At 51.2% G+C, this 20,358-nt stretch overlaps 1 protein-coding gene across 3 annotated transcripts; it reads left to right on the top strand.

Moving 5' to 3' along the window:
- The first annotated feature begins 1,620 nt into the window (after window positions 1–1,620).
- On the top strand, window positions 1,621–17,459 carry Foxred2 (FAD dependent oxidoreductase domain containing 2). Of its 3 annotated transcripts, XM_051159905.1 has the most exons (8): window positions 1,934–2,727; window positions 4,486–4,737; window positions 5,261–5,536; window positions 5,688–5,854; window positions 10,243–10,408; window positions 11,393–11,634; window positions 12,916–13,086; window positions 17,227–17,459. In XM_051159905.1, exons 1-8 carry the CDS (start codon window positions 2,228–2,230, stop codon window positions 17,457–17,459), a joined length of 2,007 nt encoding a protein of 668 aa, XP_051015862.1. In that variant the 5' UTR covers window positions 1,934–2,227. The 3 variants fall into 3 exon arrangements, with proteins under 3 accessions (XP_051015861.1, XP_051015860.1, XP_051015862.1); XM_051159904.1 differs by lacking the exons at window positions 12,916–13,086; window positions 17,227–17,459 and adding an exon at window positions 1,621–1,748 and having other exon boundaries at window positions 2,227–2,727; window positions 11,393–11,826; XM_051159903.1 differs by lacking the exons at window positions 12,916–13,086; window positions 17,227–17,459 and adding an exon at window positions 1,631–1,748 and having other exon boundaries at window positions 2,164–2,727; window positions 11,393–11,826.
- The last annotated feature ends 2,899 nt before the right edge of the window (window positions 17,460–20,358 follow it).

The following is a 20,358-nucleotide window of genomic DNA, read 5'->3' as shown; positions in this document are numbered from 1 at the left end:
TCAAGACAGGGTTTCTCTGTGTAGCCTGGACTCAATTTGTAGACCAGGCTGACCTCTAACTCACAGACCTGCCTGCCTCCGCCTCCCTGAGTGCTCAGGTTACAGGCGTGTGTGATTTTTAACGTAGGGTGCAAAGGCCACAAAGCGGTGAGACAAGTGTCTTAGAGGCTTTCAGGAATAGACCAGCATCCAGATCTGTTGCAACACCCTTGGCCTAATCCACCAGCAAGGGTCCCCTGTGGGTGGTAGAACCCCATGCCTAGCTCTCTGCAGCACCTCAGCCAGGCTGGGGTGGGGGTCCTGATCAGCACTCCATTTCCATCACCAAGCCAGACCAACTTTCAGGTTCTAGTTCCCTCCCGCGCCCACCCACCCCTCCACAGCACCTACCAGATGCTCTGCCATATTTTTGGTGAGGTACCTTGCCTATCCAGGAGAGCTCCAGAATAAACCACCTGCGGGCTGAGGTCTCCACAGTGACCACAAAAGAAAGTGTCTGCCCCCAAGGGTCTTTTCTTGCTTTGGTGAAGGCTCTAAGGAAAACAGCAGCATTCCTGGGTGTGCTTTCACCGGGACAATCATAAAACTGTAGATTTCTAAGGGCAAGTGGGATGGGTTCCAGAGAAGGCCTCAAGAAGTACCACTCCCATTTTACGGGAAGCAGATGTAGCCGCGCAAAGCTGGAAAGCAGAAAAGTCCTTCCCGGCTGTTTTCCCTAAGAACCCTCGGCTTCTAGTCACTAGAGTCTGTATCGCCCTGAGATTGTTGCTGTCCTTCCCTCATACAGGAAACACAGTATTCTAACCAGGTGAGTAACTTGCCCCAAGGGAGGCCAGCCTGAATATGCAAATCATCCTCCTTTCTTCTTCCTGGCCGCCTTAGGGTTTCTATGAGAGGCTTTGGTTTGGGTAATTTGAAACGGGATCTCACACTCCCGCAGTCCTCCTGCCTCAGGTTTAGGATTGGTGAGTTTTTAAGTGTGAGCCACCACTGGGAATGGTGGTGCACGCCTGTAATCCCAGCACTTGGGAGGCAAAGACAGCTGTGAGTTAGAGGCCCGCGAGGTCTACAAAGTGAGTCAATCACACGGAAAAAAAAAAAAAAAGGAGGGAGGCCACCATGCGGTCTCAAAAGCCACTTAGCAGTTGTCTCATGCAAATTTTGTCACTTTTTATTGACAAGTCAGTAACATGGTGCAAGGAATCGCTGCACTTGCCCACCCCTCGGACAACACGAGGATCAAGTCTCTATTGGCAAATAACTGGCTCATCTGTCTTGGCCTCAGCACTCTCGTCATCAGTCTCACAAAGCTGAATGGCCAATTAGTTTTAATCTTCTGCTACAGTAATAAAGGGATATAAACGGCAAGATTTTTCTCCAAAAAAAAAAAAATATCTCATCTCTGACACGTGCATTAGTACAGATCAAAAGCGGTCCATCACATCACAGACCTTGCTGTTTCCCGGACCCCCTCTACCCTCAGAAGCAGCGCTCACAACACGTGCATGCCACTCCCGCCCGGGCCACCCCGCCAGTCCCGGCGTGCCAAGCGTGGCGCACGTGACCCCGCCCCCTCCCATTGGCCGGGAGAGGGGAGGGGCGTGGCCGCCGTGGCGCCGGAGCTTCCCTCCACTGCAGCCAGCGGTGGGAGCATCGTTGGGCCACCAGCGGCGGCGTGCAGATCGGAAGCGCAGCCTGGGCACCGCGCACGCGCCCGAAGCAGTGTGGGGTAGCAGAGGCTGCGGCAGGTGTGCAGGGGCATCCTCGCGTGATCCAGGGGGCTGGGGCGGGGCCTTAGAGGCCACACCTCCTTCAGGTCCCCCCCTCCCCTTGAGGTCGGAGGATGGGTAGACAGACAAGTGCCTCTGAAGAGTCACCTCCGGAGACCACCTCCTTCCAAAATGAAAGGCACATCCAGAGTGAGGAAAAATTGGGGAAACTGCCTTCTCCCTTGAGGTGGAAGTTACCGTGATAACATGGGAGTCTAGCGCCCTGGGAAAGATGACTGAGGAGATGAGCTGTTGGGGTTTAGAATTCCTGTGGGCCCTTGATCCTACCTGGAGGGGATGGAAGCGGGATAGATGAGCCCCTGGGTCCCGGGGCTCAGTCCTGGTCCTGCCCCAGATCCCTGGGAGGCTCAAACGCCAGGTTCCTGTTCCTCAGGAAAGCCAACTGTCACCTGCTGCCAGCCGCGAGGTGCGAGGCCTCTCCTCTCCTGTGCTGCAGGATGGGTCCCTCGGAGCTGCTGCTGGCCCTATCCCTGCATCTGGCAGTGTGCTCCCGTCCGCACCGGGACTACTGCGTGCTGGGCGCCGGTCCCGCGGGCCTGCAGATGGCCGCCTTCCTTCAGCGTGCCGGCAGGGACTACGAGGTGTTCGAACGCGAGTCCGCGCCCGGCAGTTTCTTCACTCGCTACCCGCGCCACCGCAAGCTCATCAGCATCAACAAGCGGTACACCGGCAAGGCCAACGCCGAGTTCAACCTCCGCCACGACTGGAACTCTCTGCTCAGCGACGACCCACAGCTGCTCTTCAGACACTATTCGCAGGCTTACTTCCCCGATGCCAGCGACATGGTGCGCTACCTGGGTGACTTCGCGCAGCGCTTGGGGCTCCGCGTGCTGTACAACACAAACATCACCCGCGTGACTCTGGATAAGAATCCACAAGCCTGGAATGGCCATTACTTCCTTCTGACCGACCAGAAGGGTCAGACTTACCAGTGCAGGTAAGGAGCCTCACCCGGAATCAGGACACCCGCTGGATTGGCCTCCAGATCAGGAAGATTGGGAGAAAGCGGCTACTCCCACTGGGGCTCAGGGCCGAAAGTTTGGAACAGCCAGCACTTTTTATAGTGTGTCCTTACAAAGCTGTGGCTGAATATGTTTAGAAAATTCTAGTAATTTATCCTCTGGGATCTGCCAGGTTCTGTTGCCTTCACTATGATGCTCTGGTGTTGGATACCCTCGCTGCCCTTGCAGGCAGGTCCAGCCTTTTGACACTGCTACACTAAGTACGTTGTCACCTACAGTATCCAAGCTGTAAAGCCATGCAGTCACGTTACAAAACACTCACATCCACACTTCTCAGGTTTTAAGGAAATTTGTGAGCTGTGTTGGGCCACAGTCGTAGCTATCGTGGACCCCCATGTGGGCATGGATACATCTAATAGTTTCCTAAAATAAGAGTCCCCACAAAAGCCATGCTGAGAAGAGCAGGGTGAAGTGTCCAGGCAGCATTAACCAGTAGGATTTCAGAACAGAATCAGAGCAGAAAGGCCCAAGCATGGCTTCAAACACCGATGTTACCTTGTATTGGCTTGGGAGACATTCCATGGGCATTTCAAACTTGTTCAATCCTCACAAGAAACTTAGAGAAGATGGTCCCTAGCACTCATCTGGCCATCACAGAAGTGAGGCTCTGCTTTGAAGACCCTGATCCCGCACCACTAACGTAATGGGGCTACATTTGGGCTAGCGTTTTGCTGACACCTAAGCCTGTGTTCTTTCTGCTGCCCCAGGCTCCCTTCCTGGCGGTCAGCTTCACTCCTGGCTCCAGACCAGTGTATAACTATTGTTCATCTGTTTCCTGCAACCTGGATAACGGGGGCTGTCCTGACTGGGACGCTTGGATTTTAGTGAGCTTTGCTGGAGTAAAAGGGAGTGAGATACAGAAATGGCAAAGGCCAGAAAACAAGGGCCTGTTTGTTCTGTGTATCCCTTCAAAAGATGGTAGTTTTCTCCATGAATACTACCTTGTGATCAAACTTATTACCAGGTACCCAGCTGCCACTACCCCCATGGTAATCCCCACCAACATAAAGAACAGAGCTGGGCACGGTGGTACACATGCCTGTAACCCACCACTGTGGAGACTGAGACAAGAGGATGGCCAGATCCACAGCTAGCCCGGGCTATGTATCAAGCCCACATCTCAACAGGACTTTAGAATTGGGCCCTTCTGTACTCAGATCGTGGCTCTCCTGCTTTGAAGAGGTCTGATGCCCTGACCCACAGGGCTCCATGTCTCCTCACGTGTAAAACAGGCCAGGGGACAGCAGCTGAGGAGTGGAAGAGATCGAGGAGTCGGTAAGATGATAGATAAACACGCTGGCACACTGTGGGTAGGAGATGTGTGTGTGCCTGGCCTGCAAGTCAGGAGAGGAACCTGATGCCAGGCTCGAATGCATCCCCTGGGGGGAAACTAACCTCATCACTGCTCAGGGGAAATGTTTTTGGTTTATTATAAATTCAATGAGCCAACGTAACCCCAGCTATGGTGTCCTGCCAATAAAGCATGAAGGACTGTGGCTAGCTTGGAGAGAGACACAGTGGCATTGGTCAGTACACAGAAGAGGGCGGAAATGGGTAAGCATATGAGTGGACATGTCTTTGAGGAGCCTGGAATCGGGACGAGGCAAGGAGATACACACTGAGTGTCTGGACAGCTGAGGAACTGAGTCGTCTTTCTTTGTCCCCACCTGCAGTATCCTGCTTGTAGCTACTGGACTGTCGGTCCCTGTATTAGTTGACTTCCCTGGCTCCGAACATGTGGAGGGTTACGAGTCCGTGTCCGTGAACCCTGAAGACTTTGTGGGTCAGAATGTGTTGATCCTGGGCCGTGGGAACTCAGCCTTTGAGACAGCAGAAAACATCCTGGGTGTCACAAACTTTGTCCACATGCTGAGCCGTTCCCGGGTTCGGCTCTCCTGGGCTACCCACTATGTTGGAGACGTGAGGTATGCTACATCCCTGCTTGAACGGTCTGTACTATAAATCCCCGTGCTAATCTGCTTCTTGATACTTGATACTTGATACTGCTTCTTGAAAATGCCTGAGGCTAAGTTCATGATTTCAGAGGCGAAGTCCAGCAGTATGTTGCTCTCTCTAGCAAGGGCTGACCAGCACCTCATAGCAGATGGTATCACAGCAGCAGGCACGTATGCAAGAGAGTAAGGGTTCATAGCAAGGTGAGAAGCCAGAACAAGGGAGAGGTTGGGCTCCCTTCTATATAGCAAGGAGGTGGATGCTGGAGGATCAGCATCCAAGGTCATCCTTAGCTAATTAGTGTATTTGGGGCCAGCTTGGGCTACATAGGACCTCATCTTGACCAAAAAGAAAAAAGTTCACCATCTCCCAGGGTTATCTGAATGGGGACTAAGCTTCCCCTGGGTTAGAACCCTCAACCGTGGGAGCATCCTCAGCCGCACGAACCAGCCCTCCTGAGTGCCCCGTCTTCTCTTGCCTGTTTGTGGGCCCTAGAGCTGTCAACAATGGCCTGCTGGACACCTACCAGCTGAAATCACTAGACGGACTCCTGGAGTCGGACCTGGAGTATCTGGCCCTCGTGAAGGACAGCGAGGGCAAGCTCCACATCACCCTAAAGTTCTTGCTGGAGGAGAGCGATGACGATGACGACCAGAGTGCCGGCTCCATTCCCCTCCCCCAGGATGACAGCGACAACTTTGCCATGCGGGTGGCCTATGACCGTGTCATCCGTTGTCTGGGCTGGAAGTTTGACTTCTCCGTTTTCAACCAGTGAGTCCAAGTCGGGCAGATGTGGGGACTCCTCACCAGCATCTCCCTGGGGATGCAGTAGGCTTTGGGAGAGCACTGCAGGAATGGAGGAGGATGCCAAAGGGCCTTGTCCCCAGCAGATCTTGTTCCTAACAACCCTCTTCACTGACAGGTCCCTCAGACTCTCCTCAGGGACTGAGTTCAGCAAGAAGTACCCACTGATCAGAGCCAGCTATGAATCCAAAGGAACCCGGGGTCTCTTTATCCTAGGGACCGCCAGCCACTCAGTGGACTACCGGAAATCTGCTGGCGGCTTCATCCATGGATTCCGATACACAGGTAAGCCTGGCTGAAGGACCACTGTCCCAGGGTTCCTGACATCCAAAAGCATCAAAAAGGATGTTTTCATGGTCAGGATCTGCCTAGAAAAAGCCTAACAGTAGATCCCTATATGGGTGGCTGTGACTTGCTCGGTCCCATGCAGTTTGAATTGAAGTGTGTCCATGGGCATGGGTAGTCTCAGCTGTGCCAGTCTCACAGGGCTCAGTAAGGTAGTCCCCTTCACGTGTGTACCCAGGAAGCAGCTCAGGAACCCAGTGAAAGTTCCAATTGATTATGTCGATTCTTTCAAATTCTTTTTTTTTTTTTTTAAAGATTTATTTATTATATATACAGTGTTCTGCCTGCATGTACTCCTGCAAGCCAGAAGAGGGCATTAGATTACAGTATAGATGGTTGTGAGCCACCATGTGGTTGCTGGGAATTGAACTCAGGACCTCTGGAAGAGCAGACAGTGCTCTTAACCACTGAGCCATCTTTCCAGCCCCCAATTATGTCAATTCTTTTTGCGAAACTTTCAATATGAAAAAGTCACTCTTCTGCCATCTTGATAATGTTTGCCTGCAAAATAGAAATACACACACACACACACACACATATATATATATATATATATATTATTTTTTTAAAGTAATTTGAGGGCTGAGGACATAGCTCAGTGGCAGAGTCCTCATTTAAGAGTGTGCCTAAAACTCTGGGTTCAAGTCTCAATATGACAGCAACAATGATGATGATGATGATGATTTGATTTATTGCTTGAGAATAATCGACAACCAGAACTGATACTTTGTAACATTAAGGATAAACAGAAATGAAAAGCGAAGGAGAGGAATGAATCACCTCATGCTGAATATATTCTAGAGGCTGAGCACCCACGTCCCTGTAGTACCACCAGCATCCTGCGTGGGGACTAGAAAGCCTTTGCTTTTCTTTCCTTCTTTTTTTTTTTTTTTTTTTTTTTTTTCTTTTTTTTTTTTTTACTTACAATATTTATTGTGTGCACGAGTGCACGCGCACACTCAAACATGTGCCGAGTATGTATCACGGGATGTATGCAGAGGACAGAAGACAGCTTGCAGGAGTTGGATTTCTCCTTCCACCATGGGTCCTGGGGCTTGAATGGAGTTCTTCACTTTGACCCACTGAGCCAGCTGGCCAGCACAGCCTTCACTTTTTCTGAGGAAACAGCTGAGGGCCAGAGAGATCTCTTTGTGCTTGATTTGGTTTCTGGTTTTTAGGAAGCAGTGGACAGAAGCGGCTGAGTGGGCTGTTCAGCTGTTTCCCACATGTTTTTTGGGGTCAGATGCCATCAGCTTGGCATCTTGCTTGCAGTGCTTACTTTGCATTCAGTGGGTGGAAGAGCACATCTTAAACCCTATTATCAGGAATCCATCAGAAGCTTTCACTCAGGGGCCTGAATGTTGCTGGTCTGTGTATCCTCATCCCCAGTCCAGGGTGCAACAGTGCTGAGACCAGGGAGAGAAGGTGACCTATAAGAAGTAACAGTAGGAGCTGGGCGTGGTGGCGCACGCCTTTAATCCCAGCACTTGGGAGGCAGAGGCAGGTGGATCTCTGTGAGTTCGACGCCAGCCTGGTCTACAAAGCGAATCCAGGACATCCAAGGCTACACAGAGAAACCCTGTCTTGAAAAACCAGAGGAGGAGGAAGAAGAGGAGGAGGAGGAGGAGGAGGAAAAACATTTGTATTAGGACCAGAGTGTGGTAGGTAGCACAGAGTAGCCTAGCCTCAAACTCCCAATCCTCCTGCCTCAGCCTCCCTGGTTCTGAGATTAAAGATGTACACTGCCACACCTGGTTTGTGCTTTTGTTTTCTTTGTGAAGACAATAAGGCAAATGATGTGGAGGTCAGAGGAGGAACCATTGTGTGTGCAGAGATTCAGGTTGCAGCCTCCAGGTCACAGTGGGCACTGTGGGGGTTGATGACCCAGTGACTCTGCCTCCAGGTCAGACTCTGCGATGATGATTCAGTGACTCTCCTCCAGGTCACAGTGGGCACTGTGGGGTTGATGACCCAGTGACTCTCCTCCAGGTCACAGTGGGCACTGTGGGGTTGATGACCCAATGACTCTCCTCCAGGTCACAGTGGGCACTGTAGGGATAATGACCCAGTGACTCTCCTCCAGGTCACAGTGGGCACTGTGGGGGTTGATGACCCAGTGACTCTGCCTCCAGGTCACAGTGGGCACTGTGGGGATGATGATTCAGTGACTCTCCTCCAGGTCACAGTGGGCACTGTGGGGGTTGATGACCCAGTGACTCTCCTCCAGGTCACAGTGGGCACTGTGGGGTTGATGACCCAATGACTCTCCTCCAGGTCACAGTGGGCACTGTAGGGATAATGACCCAGTGACTCTCCTCCAGGTCACAGTGGGCACTGTGGGGTTGATGACCCAATGACTCTCCTCCAGGTCACAGTGGGCACTGTGGGGATGATGATTCAGTGACTCTCCTCCAGGTCACAGTGGGCACTGTGGGGGTTGATGACCCAGTGACTCTGCCTCCAGGTCACAGTGGGCACTGTGGGGGTTGATGACCCAGTGACTCTCCTCCAGGTCACAGTGGGCACTGTGGGGATGACCCAGTGGCTCCACTGCTGCTGCTGGAGAATGCCTGCCTCTCCTAGTAGCAGTGGTAAACACTTAAGCTCACTTGAGCATCCTGACCAGCTGTCAGGCCCCTCGCCTGCCTCTTTGGAAGCAGTGAGGTGTTGCTGGGCGATCCTACCAGTCTCACATCTTCTCAGGTGGTGGCACCTAGTGTTGGAAGTTGGTCTGATGTATTTTGATGCTAATTACTGCTTGCTGTCTCTGTGACCCATCTGTACCTTACCTAGAGCCTAACCTATTTGACCAATAAAAGGCCATCACACCCGGGCAGGGCAAGTGGGATGGGCGTGGCTAAGGTTCCCAGGCTTGGAGAGATGAGAGAATCTTGGGAAGAAGGGAGACAGGAGGAGAAGGGAGAAGGAGAAGGTTGCGCCATCACGGGTTAGGTGGAGGAGAAGCACATGGCCAGCATGGATGGAAATTTGGCCCAGATGAAGAACATTAGCAAGTATATGGGATTATGGATGGGAGGTAGCTTGATAGAAGTTATTAGAAGCAGACGGCATGGGAATGGGCCAGGTATGGCATACCTGCCCCATATGGGAAGTAGTTTAGGAGATTACTATTTGCCCTGCCCCAGGGCTATTTTAAAATATAACAGGTCTCTGTGTCTTGATTGCTTGCTAGTAGGTTAGGAAATACTTCTGTAATAATAATTACAGGCCTAATAATAAACATTTTTAGGCAATACTGGTATTTTAACCACAACAACCTAGAGTAGCCTCTTAGTTCGTGGAGTGGGTGTCATATCGCCTGGCCCTGTTTCATCCAGACCCTAAGGGCCCTGAGTCCACAGCCTCCTGTTCCCATTTAGTTTGATGGCTTGTGTCACCTCAGGCCTAGGTTTTACACTTCATTACCCTCTCCAGCTGGCATAGTGAGTCCAAGGCCGGCCTGGGCAACTTAGACCCCATCTCAAAGTAGCTTTGTGGCCGAGCATTTGTCTAATGTGTACAAGGTTGCAGGTTCCTTCCACATGACCAAAAACAATGGGGAAATCTCACCATTCTCTGAGACTCATTGCTGTGTGATTTCTCTTCACCCCCTGGAGCGTCCCATGCCTCAGCATGCTGTCACCTCGAGGTGCCAGGCTCAGTCTCCATCCCAGGCACCTCCTAGGCTTCTCTTGCTCCCACCTTGCAACTCAGCTTGGCCACGGGCTCCTTTCTTATGAACACTTGGTTTGTGGCCAAACTCATTGTGCTGGGGTGTTTTATTAACTTTGGAAAATCAGGCAGCTGTGTTGGGCCATGCCACCATAGGGTAGAAAGCTCCAGGTACAAAAAAAAAACAAAAAAACAAAAACAAAACCACACCTTTCAGCTGGCTTGGGCAACAGTTGCTTTCTACAAAAGATGTCAGAACAAGACGGGGACAGATAAATTTGGGCTGAAAAAGAGAGAAGCAGCCAGAGTGTCCGTGGGCCTTAGATAGAAATGGCATCTGAGGGGGATGGAAAGCTCTGTATCTAGGTTGGATTCGTGCAGTGTTAAAAGATGACAGTTGTCAGGGAAACTTGCATGGACAGATTGCCTCAAGCAAGGAGGGACTACTCATATCCAAATCCACCCCCACCCATACTTTGCCTGAAATCCAAAAGGCAGAATAGAGCTGGGTCCCTGACTGTATGTGACTATGAAGAGAGACTATGTACCACCTGGCCTTTTACACACAGCTCTCACTGCCACTGTTCCCCAGGCCTGGGCCTCTCTCCAGTGAGCCGAGATAAAATCTTGGCCCTTCCTCCCTCTGGCCATTTCAGTACGTGCTGTCCACCGGCTGCTGGAGCATCGGCATCATGGCATCACCTGGCCGTCCACGGAGCACCCCATCACACAGCTGACCAGCTCCATCATTCGGCGTGTGAATGAGGCTTCTGGGCTGTACCAGATGTTCAGTGTGCTGGCTGATGTCATCCTGTTGAAGGAGTGAGTAGCCCTTCCCACCCATCTTCCCCCACCCCACTTTACCCATATACCCTTGCTTCTGCTGCAGTTCTTTGTGCTTAGTGGCCAAGTTGTTTCTTGTGTGAAGGAGGCCTACAGAGGCTAATCTATCCTGGCAGGGAAGTCAGAGAGGTAAACACCACAAAGCCTGTGAGGCAGCCCACGTGTAAACAGGGATTATGGACTTCTCACAGGATGCTTTGGGGAAGCTATTTAAGCTCTGCACTTCCTTGCCTCTCTGCGAGAGGAGCCTGATTCCATTGCAGCATTGAAGGGTGAAGATAAGAGTCCCCTCAGGCAAGGAGCAGGTTGGCCCTTTTAGATCAAGTGATTGCTAGCAAATCACGGGACACGTAGAGCCTGAGGACACAGTGCAGGACGTGTCAGGAGAGAGAAAAGGGAGGGCTTACAACAGACAGGTCAGAGGACAGTCCTTGATCCAAAGCCCTGGCCACTCAACACCAAGTTCAGGGACACAGGGAATCCAGGAGCTCAGTGCCCCTTCCATGAGTGCCAGCAATGTCTAGATCAGGGTGCTCTTGCCAGGACCCAGGGCTCAGTTAGCATCCCAGTCCCTTCACCCAACCTGGCCCAGTAGCCTCCCAGCATGTCACTCTGCCCTCAGTGTAACCACCAGCCATCTTTTTAAAAGGAGAGTCATACTGTTCCTGCCCTGCCCCCTGCTCCCCAGGGACCAACAGCTCCTCTACTCCATCCACTTAAGCGCACATTCACCGCCCCCCCCCAACTCCTTTATGCAAGCCCTATGACCTCCCTGACCCCATTACTCTTGCCTCTGCTCCCCACTTTCCCTCATCCTGGAACCTGCCCCCCGGGTATTCCAGATGGCACACCTGCCACAGTGGTATTATAGAGTGGGAGATTCCTGATCAGTCTTCACCACTGCACCTGTGGTGAGCCTGCACCCATCCCTGGCCCTGAGTCCTCCCTGGCTCCCACCCACAGGAATGCTACAGCCTTTGAGTACCTGGAGGAGTTCCCCATGCAGATGCTGGCCCAGCTGGAGACGCTCACAGGGAGGGCAGCGCGCCACGGGCTCTTTGTCATCAACATGGAATATGGCAAAAACTTCTCTGGGCCTGAGAAGGACGTCTTCTATTACGACCGGTCTGTGGCACACACAGAAGACGCCTGGATGTCTAACTTCCTTCACCCTGTCATCTATTACTACAGAAACCTCCCCACTGGTGAGCTGGCCTCCACCCTCCCTGGGCTCAGCCTCTCCAGAGGGCTCTTCTTAAACCACCTCTGTCTCTAAGGTAGTCGCCACAAGGCCATTCAGAACTTCTGCAGCTGACAGAAGGCACCCAGGGGACCTGCCTAAGCCACACATGATCTCTGGGCACTACCATCATGTTGTGGTGTCTCAGAGTGGGGGGAGGTGCCGCAGATGCGTATTGAGAAGAACGGATGGACAAAGAAGAGTGGAGGCGGGCGGGTAAGATGACTGGGTGGGTAGAGGCAGTTACTATGGAAATCTGGAGGCCTGAGTTAAATCCCTGGTACCCACATAACAGTAGAAGAAGAGAACCAACCGCACCGAATTGTCCCCTGACCTCCACACAGGCTCTGGCATGTGTGCCCACAAACAACAGTAATAAACCAGACAAGAACTAAGCAGGCCAACACAGTACAAAAATGCCAGGCCAAAGTCCCAGTTCTGTGCTCACAGTGGTATGATCTATTTTACCTAACCTCTCTGCACCTTGCTTCCTGGTATACAAAATAGGATGATGACAGTCATTTCATACAGGGTTGCAGAAGGATATATACAAAATGCCAGCGGATGCCAGCAGTGCAAGGGCACAGCCTGGGTACCATGCCTTTCAGTTCAGTGCTTGAAAGGCCTTAGGTTGAAGGAGCACCCCCCTGATAGGTGCCTGTCACCTCAGCACAGAGGCTGGGACAAGCTTTTCACAAGCTCCAGGCCAGCCTAGATGGTATAATAAACTCCTGTCTCAGAACTGAGCATGACAAGACATCCCCTCTGCAGTTGCAGCATTCGGGAAACAGGCAGGAGGTCAGCCTGGGCTATTTGAGACCCTGTCTCAAAAAAAGAAAGAGGTGGCCTATCTGGGGATTGTTTCAGTGGCAGAGACAGCTTCAGCAGGCAGAAAGGGGGGCGGGGGAGGTTGATGGCAGGAGTGTTGCAGATCTATAGTCTGCAGCCCGAACACTGGCCAATGAGGATTGGGTACTTCCTAGAGTCTGGTTTCCAGGGATAGTCAGATGTTGGTCCAGCGGCCTGTGGGAAGTGAGTCTACTTGAGCCCCATGGAGTCACTGCCTCCTATGCTGCACTCAGAAACCACAGGCAGCAGGTCTGGTTCCTCTTCCTCCAGCTACATGAAGGCGGCTGGTAGCCAGGCTGACCACATCCTGGAAGAAGCACCCCAGGAAGGCCATCATGAGAGAAGAGGGATGTGCCAGGATGAAGGGCCTGCTGCTGACGCCTCCCTCCTCCCACAGAGCAAGATATGCGGTTCCGGCCTGCACAATGGCCCCTGCCTCGGCCCACTGCCATCCACCACATCGTGGAGGACTTCCTGACTGACTGGACAGCCCCAGTGGGGCACATCCTCCCACTGAGGCGCTTCCTGGAAAACTGTCTGGACACAGATCTGCGAAGCTTCTATGCAGGTACCCAAGTTCCCAAGGAGGGTGTTCGAGTACTAGCATGGATGGGTTTGAAGTGTAGCACAGGAAAAGGAAGGGGGGAAATGGCCAGAGGAAACATGATGATGAGCTGGAGACTACCAAAGTCGATTGCACAATTTTGGAAAAGGTGCATGAGATGAGAAGCTCCAGTATAAGGCGTTGGTAATGCATTAGACAGAGGTGAAAAGGGAAGTGGTGAATTGGAAGGTCTGGCAGCTAAATGCAAAGAGGAGCCTAGGGCAATAACTCAAATGATCTATATGAGAAAGTAACAGAAACAAGACAATATTTTTGTCCTTACAAACCTCTGGATGGGCCGGCGGTGGTGGTGCACGCCTTTAATCCCAGCACTCAGGAGGCAGAGGCAGGTGGATCGCTGTGAATTTGAGGCCAGCCTGGTCTACAAAGTGAGTCTAGGACAGCCAAGGCTACACAGAGAAACGCTGTCTCGAAAAACAAAACAAATAACAACAAACCCCTGGATGTTTTGGATCCAGTGCTTTTTCTACTGTTGAGAGAACATGTCAGACACCTGTCAAATGTCTGACGCTGTTCATACCAAGTCAAGTTAGAGACTGACTCTAGCCTGGTCAAAGAGCGAGCATCCTGCTTTATTCTGAGTCTGCTTTGAAAGGATGGTTTGGGAGCTGACTTGCTACTGAGTGATATCCCAACCCTGGTCATCTAAGTATCTTCCTAGCTTGGTTAAGCCAGAGCCAGAGCTAAGCACCTTTGCAGTTCTAGCAGCCTATGAGCAGCCAGTCTTAAGCATACACTGACCCCTGAAAGTGCCTAGAAAAGAGAGCCCTCGGCTCCAAACTGCCTGCCCAGGGCCTCAGGCTCCACAAAAGTACAGTGGCATATTCACACCCCAAGTCATAGGTCCCGACGGTATACCCTCCCAGCCTTTGTTACTGCCCTGAAATGGGGGAAATCCTTACAGCAGAAGGCCGGCCACCACTTAACCATTGCACAGCTGCTGGCTCTGGCCTCGGCCTCAGCCTCTGCCGAGAGTCGGTAACCTTGGATGCTGCAAAGGGGTAATGGCATCAGAAGGTCATGCTGACGAAATGGCCTTGTTGCTGCCCCTGCATCTGTTCTCTTCCCTGCCAAGACCTCTGCGCTGGGGTCAGAGGTGAAGCAAGAAAGGACATTGCGGAGCCCTTCTTAACCCACTCAGCATGTGGCCCTGGAAGCATGGTTCTTTGTATATTTCCCCCTTGTTACAAAAGTTAAAGAGAAGGGGGAAGTGAAGTCTTCCCCCAAAGACGGCACTCTGCCTTCCCACCTGCCTCTAACTCCTTATATGACTGAGCCGGTATCTGTTTCTTCACTTGTTTTTCAATCAAAGCCATGCAAGTGTTGCTGTGTTTTCCCTCCACACCATGGAGAGTATGGTCCAAGACCCTCGGTGAATGCCTGAATGGATAGAACCAAATCTCATACTTATAGCCAGTGGCTTGAGGTACTCACTTTGGGGGATCTCATAATGAGACCTCAATATAGACTCGGTGATTGCTGGCCCAACACTTTGATGTCAGTGTGTGTGTGTATGTGTGTGTGTGTGTGTGTGTGTGTGTGTGTGTGTGTGTGTGTTTTGTTTTTCCTCCACAAACCTAATGCCTGATTATTTTACATATTTATCATTGCCACGTGGACTCTTTTTCCCCTTTCATGAGTTCCCAGATGGAAGATGCGTTTTACCATAGCATCTAGCACCTGCACACAAGGCTTTTTTCCCCTTATTCTAAATAGAACTATCATCTTTTCACATAAACTGCCAAATTACATCATCTCTGTTCTTATGTTTTGAAGCCATTATTAAACAAGGCAAAATAAGATATCCTAGTTTGCTTTCCAAGACAACGGCCCCAGAGACTTGCCTACTGGAGGCCACCCTTCAGTTAAGATTCCCTCTTCAACATGCCATTAATCTCAGCACTAAGGAGGCAGAGGCAGGCAGATCTTGAGTTTGAGGCCAGCCTGGTCTATATTGTGAGTTTCAGGATAGCCAGAGCTATGTAGGAGACCCTGTCTTTTAAAAAAAAAAAAAGGAAAAAAGGGTTTTCCCTCTTCCCAGATGACCCTACCCTGTGTCAACCTGACAAAAACAACCGAAGTGGCCATAAGGGTTACCTGACTCAGGTACATTATGACACTGCGATGGTCCTGTTATGGCGATGGCTACTAAGTGTGGGTGGTATATAGCAGCATATATAACCAGGGTGGCTACTAAGTAACCAGTAGGTGAAAAGTATATACAGCGTGGTGTGCGCGGATGCTGGGGTGACTCCCATCCCTGTTAACCAGATAGCTACTAAGTAACTCATGGCTGTGTAGTGTATAGGATGTGGCCACTTGGATGAAGAAATTATTCCCATCTTATAAATCAAACTGGTTACTAAGTAACTATGGGTGGCTAGTATGTATAGTCCATCCTGGGTGGGCTGGAGCAGAAAGGTTCTATATTTCATCACAATACTTGACACACGCCTTTAATCCCAGCACTCGGGAGGCAGAGGCAGGCGGATCGCTGTGAGTTCGAGGCCAGCCTGGTCTACAAAGTGAGTCCAGGAAAACCAAGGCTACACAGAGAAACCCTGTCTGGAAAAAAACAAAAACAAACAAAAAACAATACTTGACACACAGTATAAGACATAACTATTTAGCCAGGCGGTGGTGGTGCATGCCTTTAATCCCAGCACTCAGGAGGCAAAGGCAGGCGGATCACCATGAGTTAGGCCAGCCTGGTCTACAAAGTGAGTCCAGGACAGCCAAGGATACACAGAGAAACCTTGTCTCGAAAAAACAAAACAAAACAAACAAAAGACATGAATAGTTTATTTCTCAAATTTCATTTTTTGTTTGTTTGTTTGTTTTGGTTTGGGCTTTGGTTTTTGTTTTTCAATACAGGGTTTCTCGATGTAGCCTTGGCTGTCCCGGACTCACTCTGCAGACCAGGCTGGCCTCAAACTCACAGAGATCTGCCTGCCTCTGCTTCCTGAGTGCTGGGATTAAAGGCATGTGCCACTGCCGCCCCTCATACCCCACCCCTTTACCCCATCCCACCACACCCTGGCTTATTTCTCAAATTTCGTTCAGTGTTGTTAGAGGGTTGCCTGCAGCAAATGACTAAGACTATGGGGGGAGGAAACTGCAAGGCCTGACCACCGGCCGTTGGCTGAGGGCTTTCCTCCCGCTCCTGGCTCATTCCCAATAAGAATGGCCGCTAGCTTCTACGGTGATTCTTCCTGGTGCCTTCACTTGCTCGCGGATTCTTTTCGTTGTTTCCTCAGATTCCAAAAATAATCCACATCCATAAATATTTTGTCACTGATCAAATTTAACATGTGCATCAGTTTTCTGCTGTGCTCCAGATAAGGATTCACCTGTTTTTTTCTGTTTTTCTTCCCATAGTTGGGGAACCTTATTAGTGTGTGTGTGTGTGTGTGTGTGTGTGTGTGTGTTGATTCTCTCCTTCTATCACGTGGGTTCCAGTGTTTAAACTCAGGTTGTCTGACTTGGCAGCAAACACCTTTATGCACTGAGCCCTGAGAAGAACTTTGTATATCATATATGCAGCTCAGCTATTGGTACAGGCAGTGCTGCACTCAACCCCTGAGTTCCCTGCACACAAAGGCCAGCTTCGAGAAGAACAGCTGAGGGCCAGCTCACGAGAGACAGACGGCTTCTGCCATCTTGTTCCATGCTGAGCTTTAGGACCTGTCATGTCTGTGGTTTGCTTCGTTTTGGTATCCTGACCCATGACCTTTTCAAGTCATATGTGAGACATCAGGAAAGGCAGCTTAGGTTGAAGGCTGGAAAGGTCTGCACAGGGCCCCCCATGAGCACTCCCTCAGGTCCCTGGCATTACCCACTGCTCTGTAGGCCTCTTGCACCCACCTGACCCAGTGCCTCCTTTTTTTGTTTGTTCGTTTTTGTTTTTGTTTTTGTTTTTCGAGACAGGGCTTCTCTGTATAGCCTTGGCTGTCCTGGACCCGCTTTGTAGACCAGGCTGGCCTCGAACTCACAGCGATCCACCTGCCTCTGCCTCCCGAGTGCTGGGATTATAGGCGTGCGCCACCACGCCCGGATCTAACGCCTCCTTTTGCCTTTGTATAGAGTCCTGTTTCCTGTTCACCCTCACACGCCAGAGGCTGCCCCCCTTTTGCCAGCAAGGATACCTAAGGATGCAGGGGCTTTCAAGCACCAAGAGCCTTCGGCAACATGGCGTGGAAAGCAAGCTCCTGCAGGACTACACAACCATGGAGGACAGCAGCAGGTGGCTTGGTGACCACCCCTCAGCTCCAGGGTTTCTGACTCAGTCCCTTGACAGCAACAAGGAGGAGCTCTGAGCATCCCAGGCTGCAGTGGCTGGCACCTCTCCAGGAGACCTTTTCCCAGGCTGCTTAGGACCGTCACAGATAGAGCAAACAACAGGACAGCCTGTAGAGTGCAGAAGGCTAGGACAAGGTCACACAGTGGTGTCCCTTCCTGTGCTGGCCCCTGGGTGCTAGATGTAAGGTCAAGAGGAGGGTACCTTCTGTCAGGTGTGAGGTGCCTTCCATAGCCGGCTGGCCCACTTGGGCTATCACAGACCATGCTGCTCTGGTGTGTCTGTTTCTAGAATTGACCAGTCTCCTTTTCCTTCTGGTTCACTCTGCAGATGGGTTTGGATCCAACCTGGGAAAAAGCATGCAGCTTGAAAGCCCCTCGTTTCCATAGTGGGCCTGTTAGAGTGAAAGTTTGAGCTCTTCAGCAATGGGGGAGACAGTTGGGATCTCTGCTCCCCAGCACAGCTATGGCCCCCGACTCGGAAGCATCAAACGTATATTAGGGTCCTCATCTAGGAGGGCCTGCCCTATGCCGCCCTTTCTTTTCCCCACCACCGTGCCCTCCCTAGGACTGGCTCTCAGCTCTCAACAGAAAGAGCTTCAGGCTGGGCATCCCAGGTCCAGAGGGCTGGTATAGGACAGACACAGGAACCTCCTGCAAGGTCATCCATCTGGCTTCTCAGAAGCAGGACACCTCAGCACTGCCCTATCCCCAAGATCACAGTCCCAAGGATTGGCAGTCTCTGTGTCCCTCTCCCGCCTTGCTGTCAGGCATCCTGAGCCATGTCTTCCTTGAGACCTGCCTGGGCAGGTGTAAGGTGGTGTTGTGCCTGCTGCCTTGAGCGTGGAACTGTTGGTGCTTGCCCTGCTCCTGGCTGCCTTGATGCTCCTCTCCATTGCCTTTCCTCACGTCTCCCTGGTGACCAAGCCATGAGGAAAGCACGGCCCACAAGGGCAGCATGGTTATCACGTGATTTCCCACAATCCCAGAGTGCAGGTACTGTTCCTCACCAGCCCGCTTTCATTCTTCATGGAGACCACTCAGGCATGCAGGGACACAGCAACCCAAAGGCCCTTCCGGGGAGCTTCCTCTTCCACACCGAAGAGTCTTGGTTCAGTCCAGGCCCTCTTAGCCACCTGACCTGCTGCAGCCACCTTCCTCACCAAGTTCCAACAGGGCAATTCAACAACGTCACGTCACCAGGAGGAACCGTGGGCCCCTGTACCTACTTGGGGCAGTTGGCACAGGGCCAGACCTTCTAACCCAGGATGTCACTGTGACCATATTTCACACAGGGTGATTGGGAAGCCAAACTGGAACTCTGCCACCCCACCCTCTCTTCCAAAGCATTTTCAAATGAGTCTTTGCTTTAGCACTATGAAATCGCATCCTGTTCCTTCCATCTCACCCTCCAGTCATCGAGGCTGGCTGAGCCACTTGTTTGGTGCCTTAGCAATTAGCTGGCTGACACCCTTGTGTAGGACATCTGCTGCTTCCCGTCATCTGCTGCCAGATCGTTGATTCTCAAAATATGAGGCAGACTCACTTGTTTTTAATACAGAGGATTCTGCTCTTGCTCAGCTGGCTAGAGAGTTAGAAAAGCCGTCTACTTTTCGCCCCCCCCCCCCCCCCCGCTAGGGTTTCGCTCCGGCCTGGCCTGGTACTTACTACATAGCCTGGCTGCACTTGGACTCACGGTGATTCTCCTGCCTCTGCCTCCCAAGTATTGGGATTACAAGCTTGAGCCACATAACCTTTTTTAAGGTTAATTTTTAATTATGTGTACTTGTATGTGTCTACATATGGGTATGTGCACAAGAGCACAAGAGCCCAGAGAAGAGAAAAGCGTGTCAAGAGCCCCTGAAAGCTGGAGTTCCAGGAGGTTGTGAGCCACCACATGTGGGGGCTGGGAACTGAGCTCAAGTCCACTGGAAGTAAGTGGACTCAGCAGTCAGTGCTGAGCCAATTGCTCCAAGACCCCTACCCCATAGCCATTTTAAAGAAAAGATTAAAAATTAGACACGCTGGATGTGGTACATAGCAATATCCCAGCATTAGGGTGGCCAAAACAGGAGAATCGAGGTTCCAGGCCAGCCTGGGCTACATGGAGAGCTCCCGGACAGTATAGGCAACTTAACAAGATCCTATCTCAAAAAAGAACATTTAAAAATAGGGCCTGGAGAGATGGCTTAGAAGTTAAGAGCACAGGCTGCTCTCCTAAAGGTCCTGAGTTCAATTCCCAGCACCACATGGTGGCTCATGACTATCTATACTGAAATCTGGTGTCCTCTTCTGGCATGTAGGCATCCATGCAGGCAGAACACTGTATACATAATGATAAATAAATAATTTTTCAAAGGCAAAAATAGGCTGGGCATGGTGGTACATGCCTTTAATCTTAATCATACACTCCCAAAAAGTAAGCTGGAGAACCTCTTGTGAGATCAAGGCCAGCCTGGCTGACACAGCAAGTTCCAAGCCAGCTAGAACTACATAATAAACGGGCTCGATGGCACACTCCTATAATCCCAGCGCTTGGGAGGTAGAGACGGGCAAGTTCAAGGCCCAGCCTGGTCTACAAAGCAAATCCAGGACAGCCAAGGCTACACAAAGAAACCCTGTCTTGAAAAACAAACAAACAAAAAACTATATAATAAGACCATCAAATAATTAAATAGGCAAAAATAATTACGGTAAAGGAACTTACTGAAAAAGTGAGAAACATGAAGACGAGTTAAGTAACTTCTCATGATCATCTCTTCAGTGGTGTAGGGAAGGGCTGATGAGTGTACCTACAAATGACCCACACACGTGACCCTGCATGTGGCATGGCGCCAGGTGAGCTGGGGCAGCGGCTAAAGCTGCTTATAGCTTGAAGACAAGAAGCCACCGTGGCTTGGCTAGGGCAGTGGGACAAGG

This window comes from Acomys russatus, chromosome 17 (genome assembly GCF_903995435.1).
Source record: "Acomys russatus chromosome 17, mAcoRus1.1, whole genome shotgun sequence".
NCBI classification, from domain to species: domain Eukaryota; kingdom Metazoa; phylum Chordata; class Mammalia; order Rodentia; family Muridae; genus Acomys; species Acomys russatus.
This window is presented reverse-complemented; position numbering and strand designations above follow the sequence as displayed.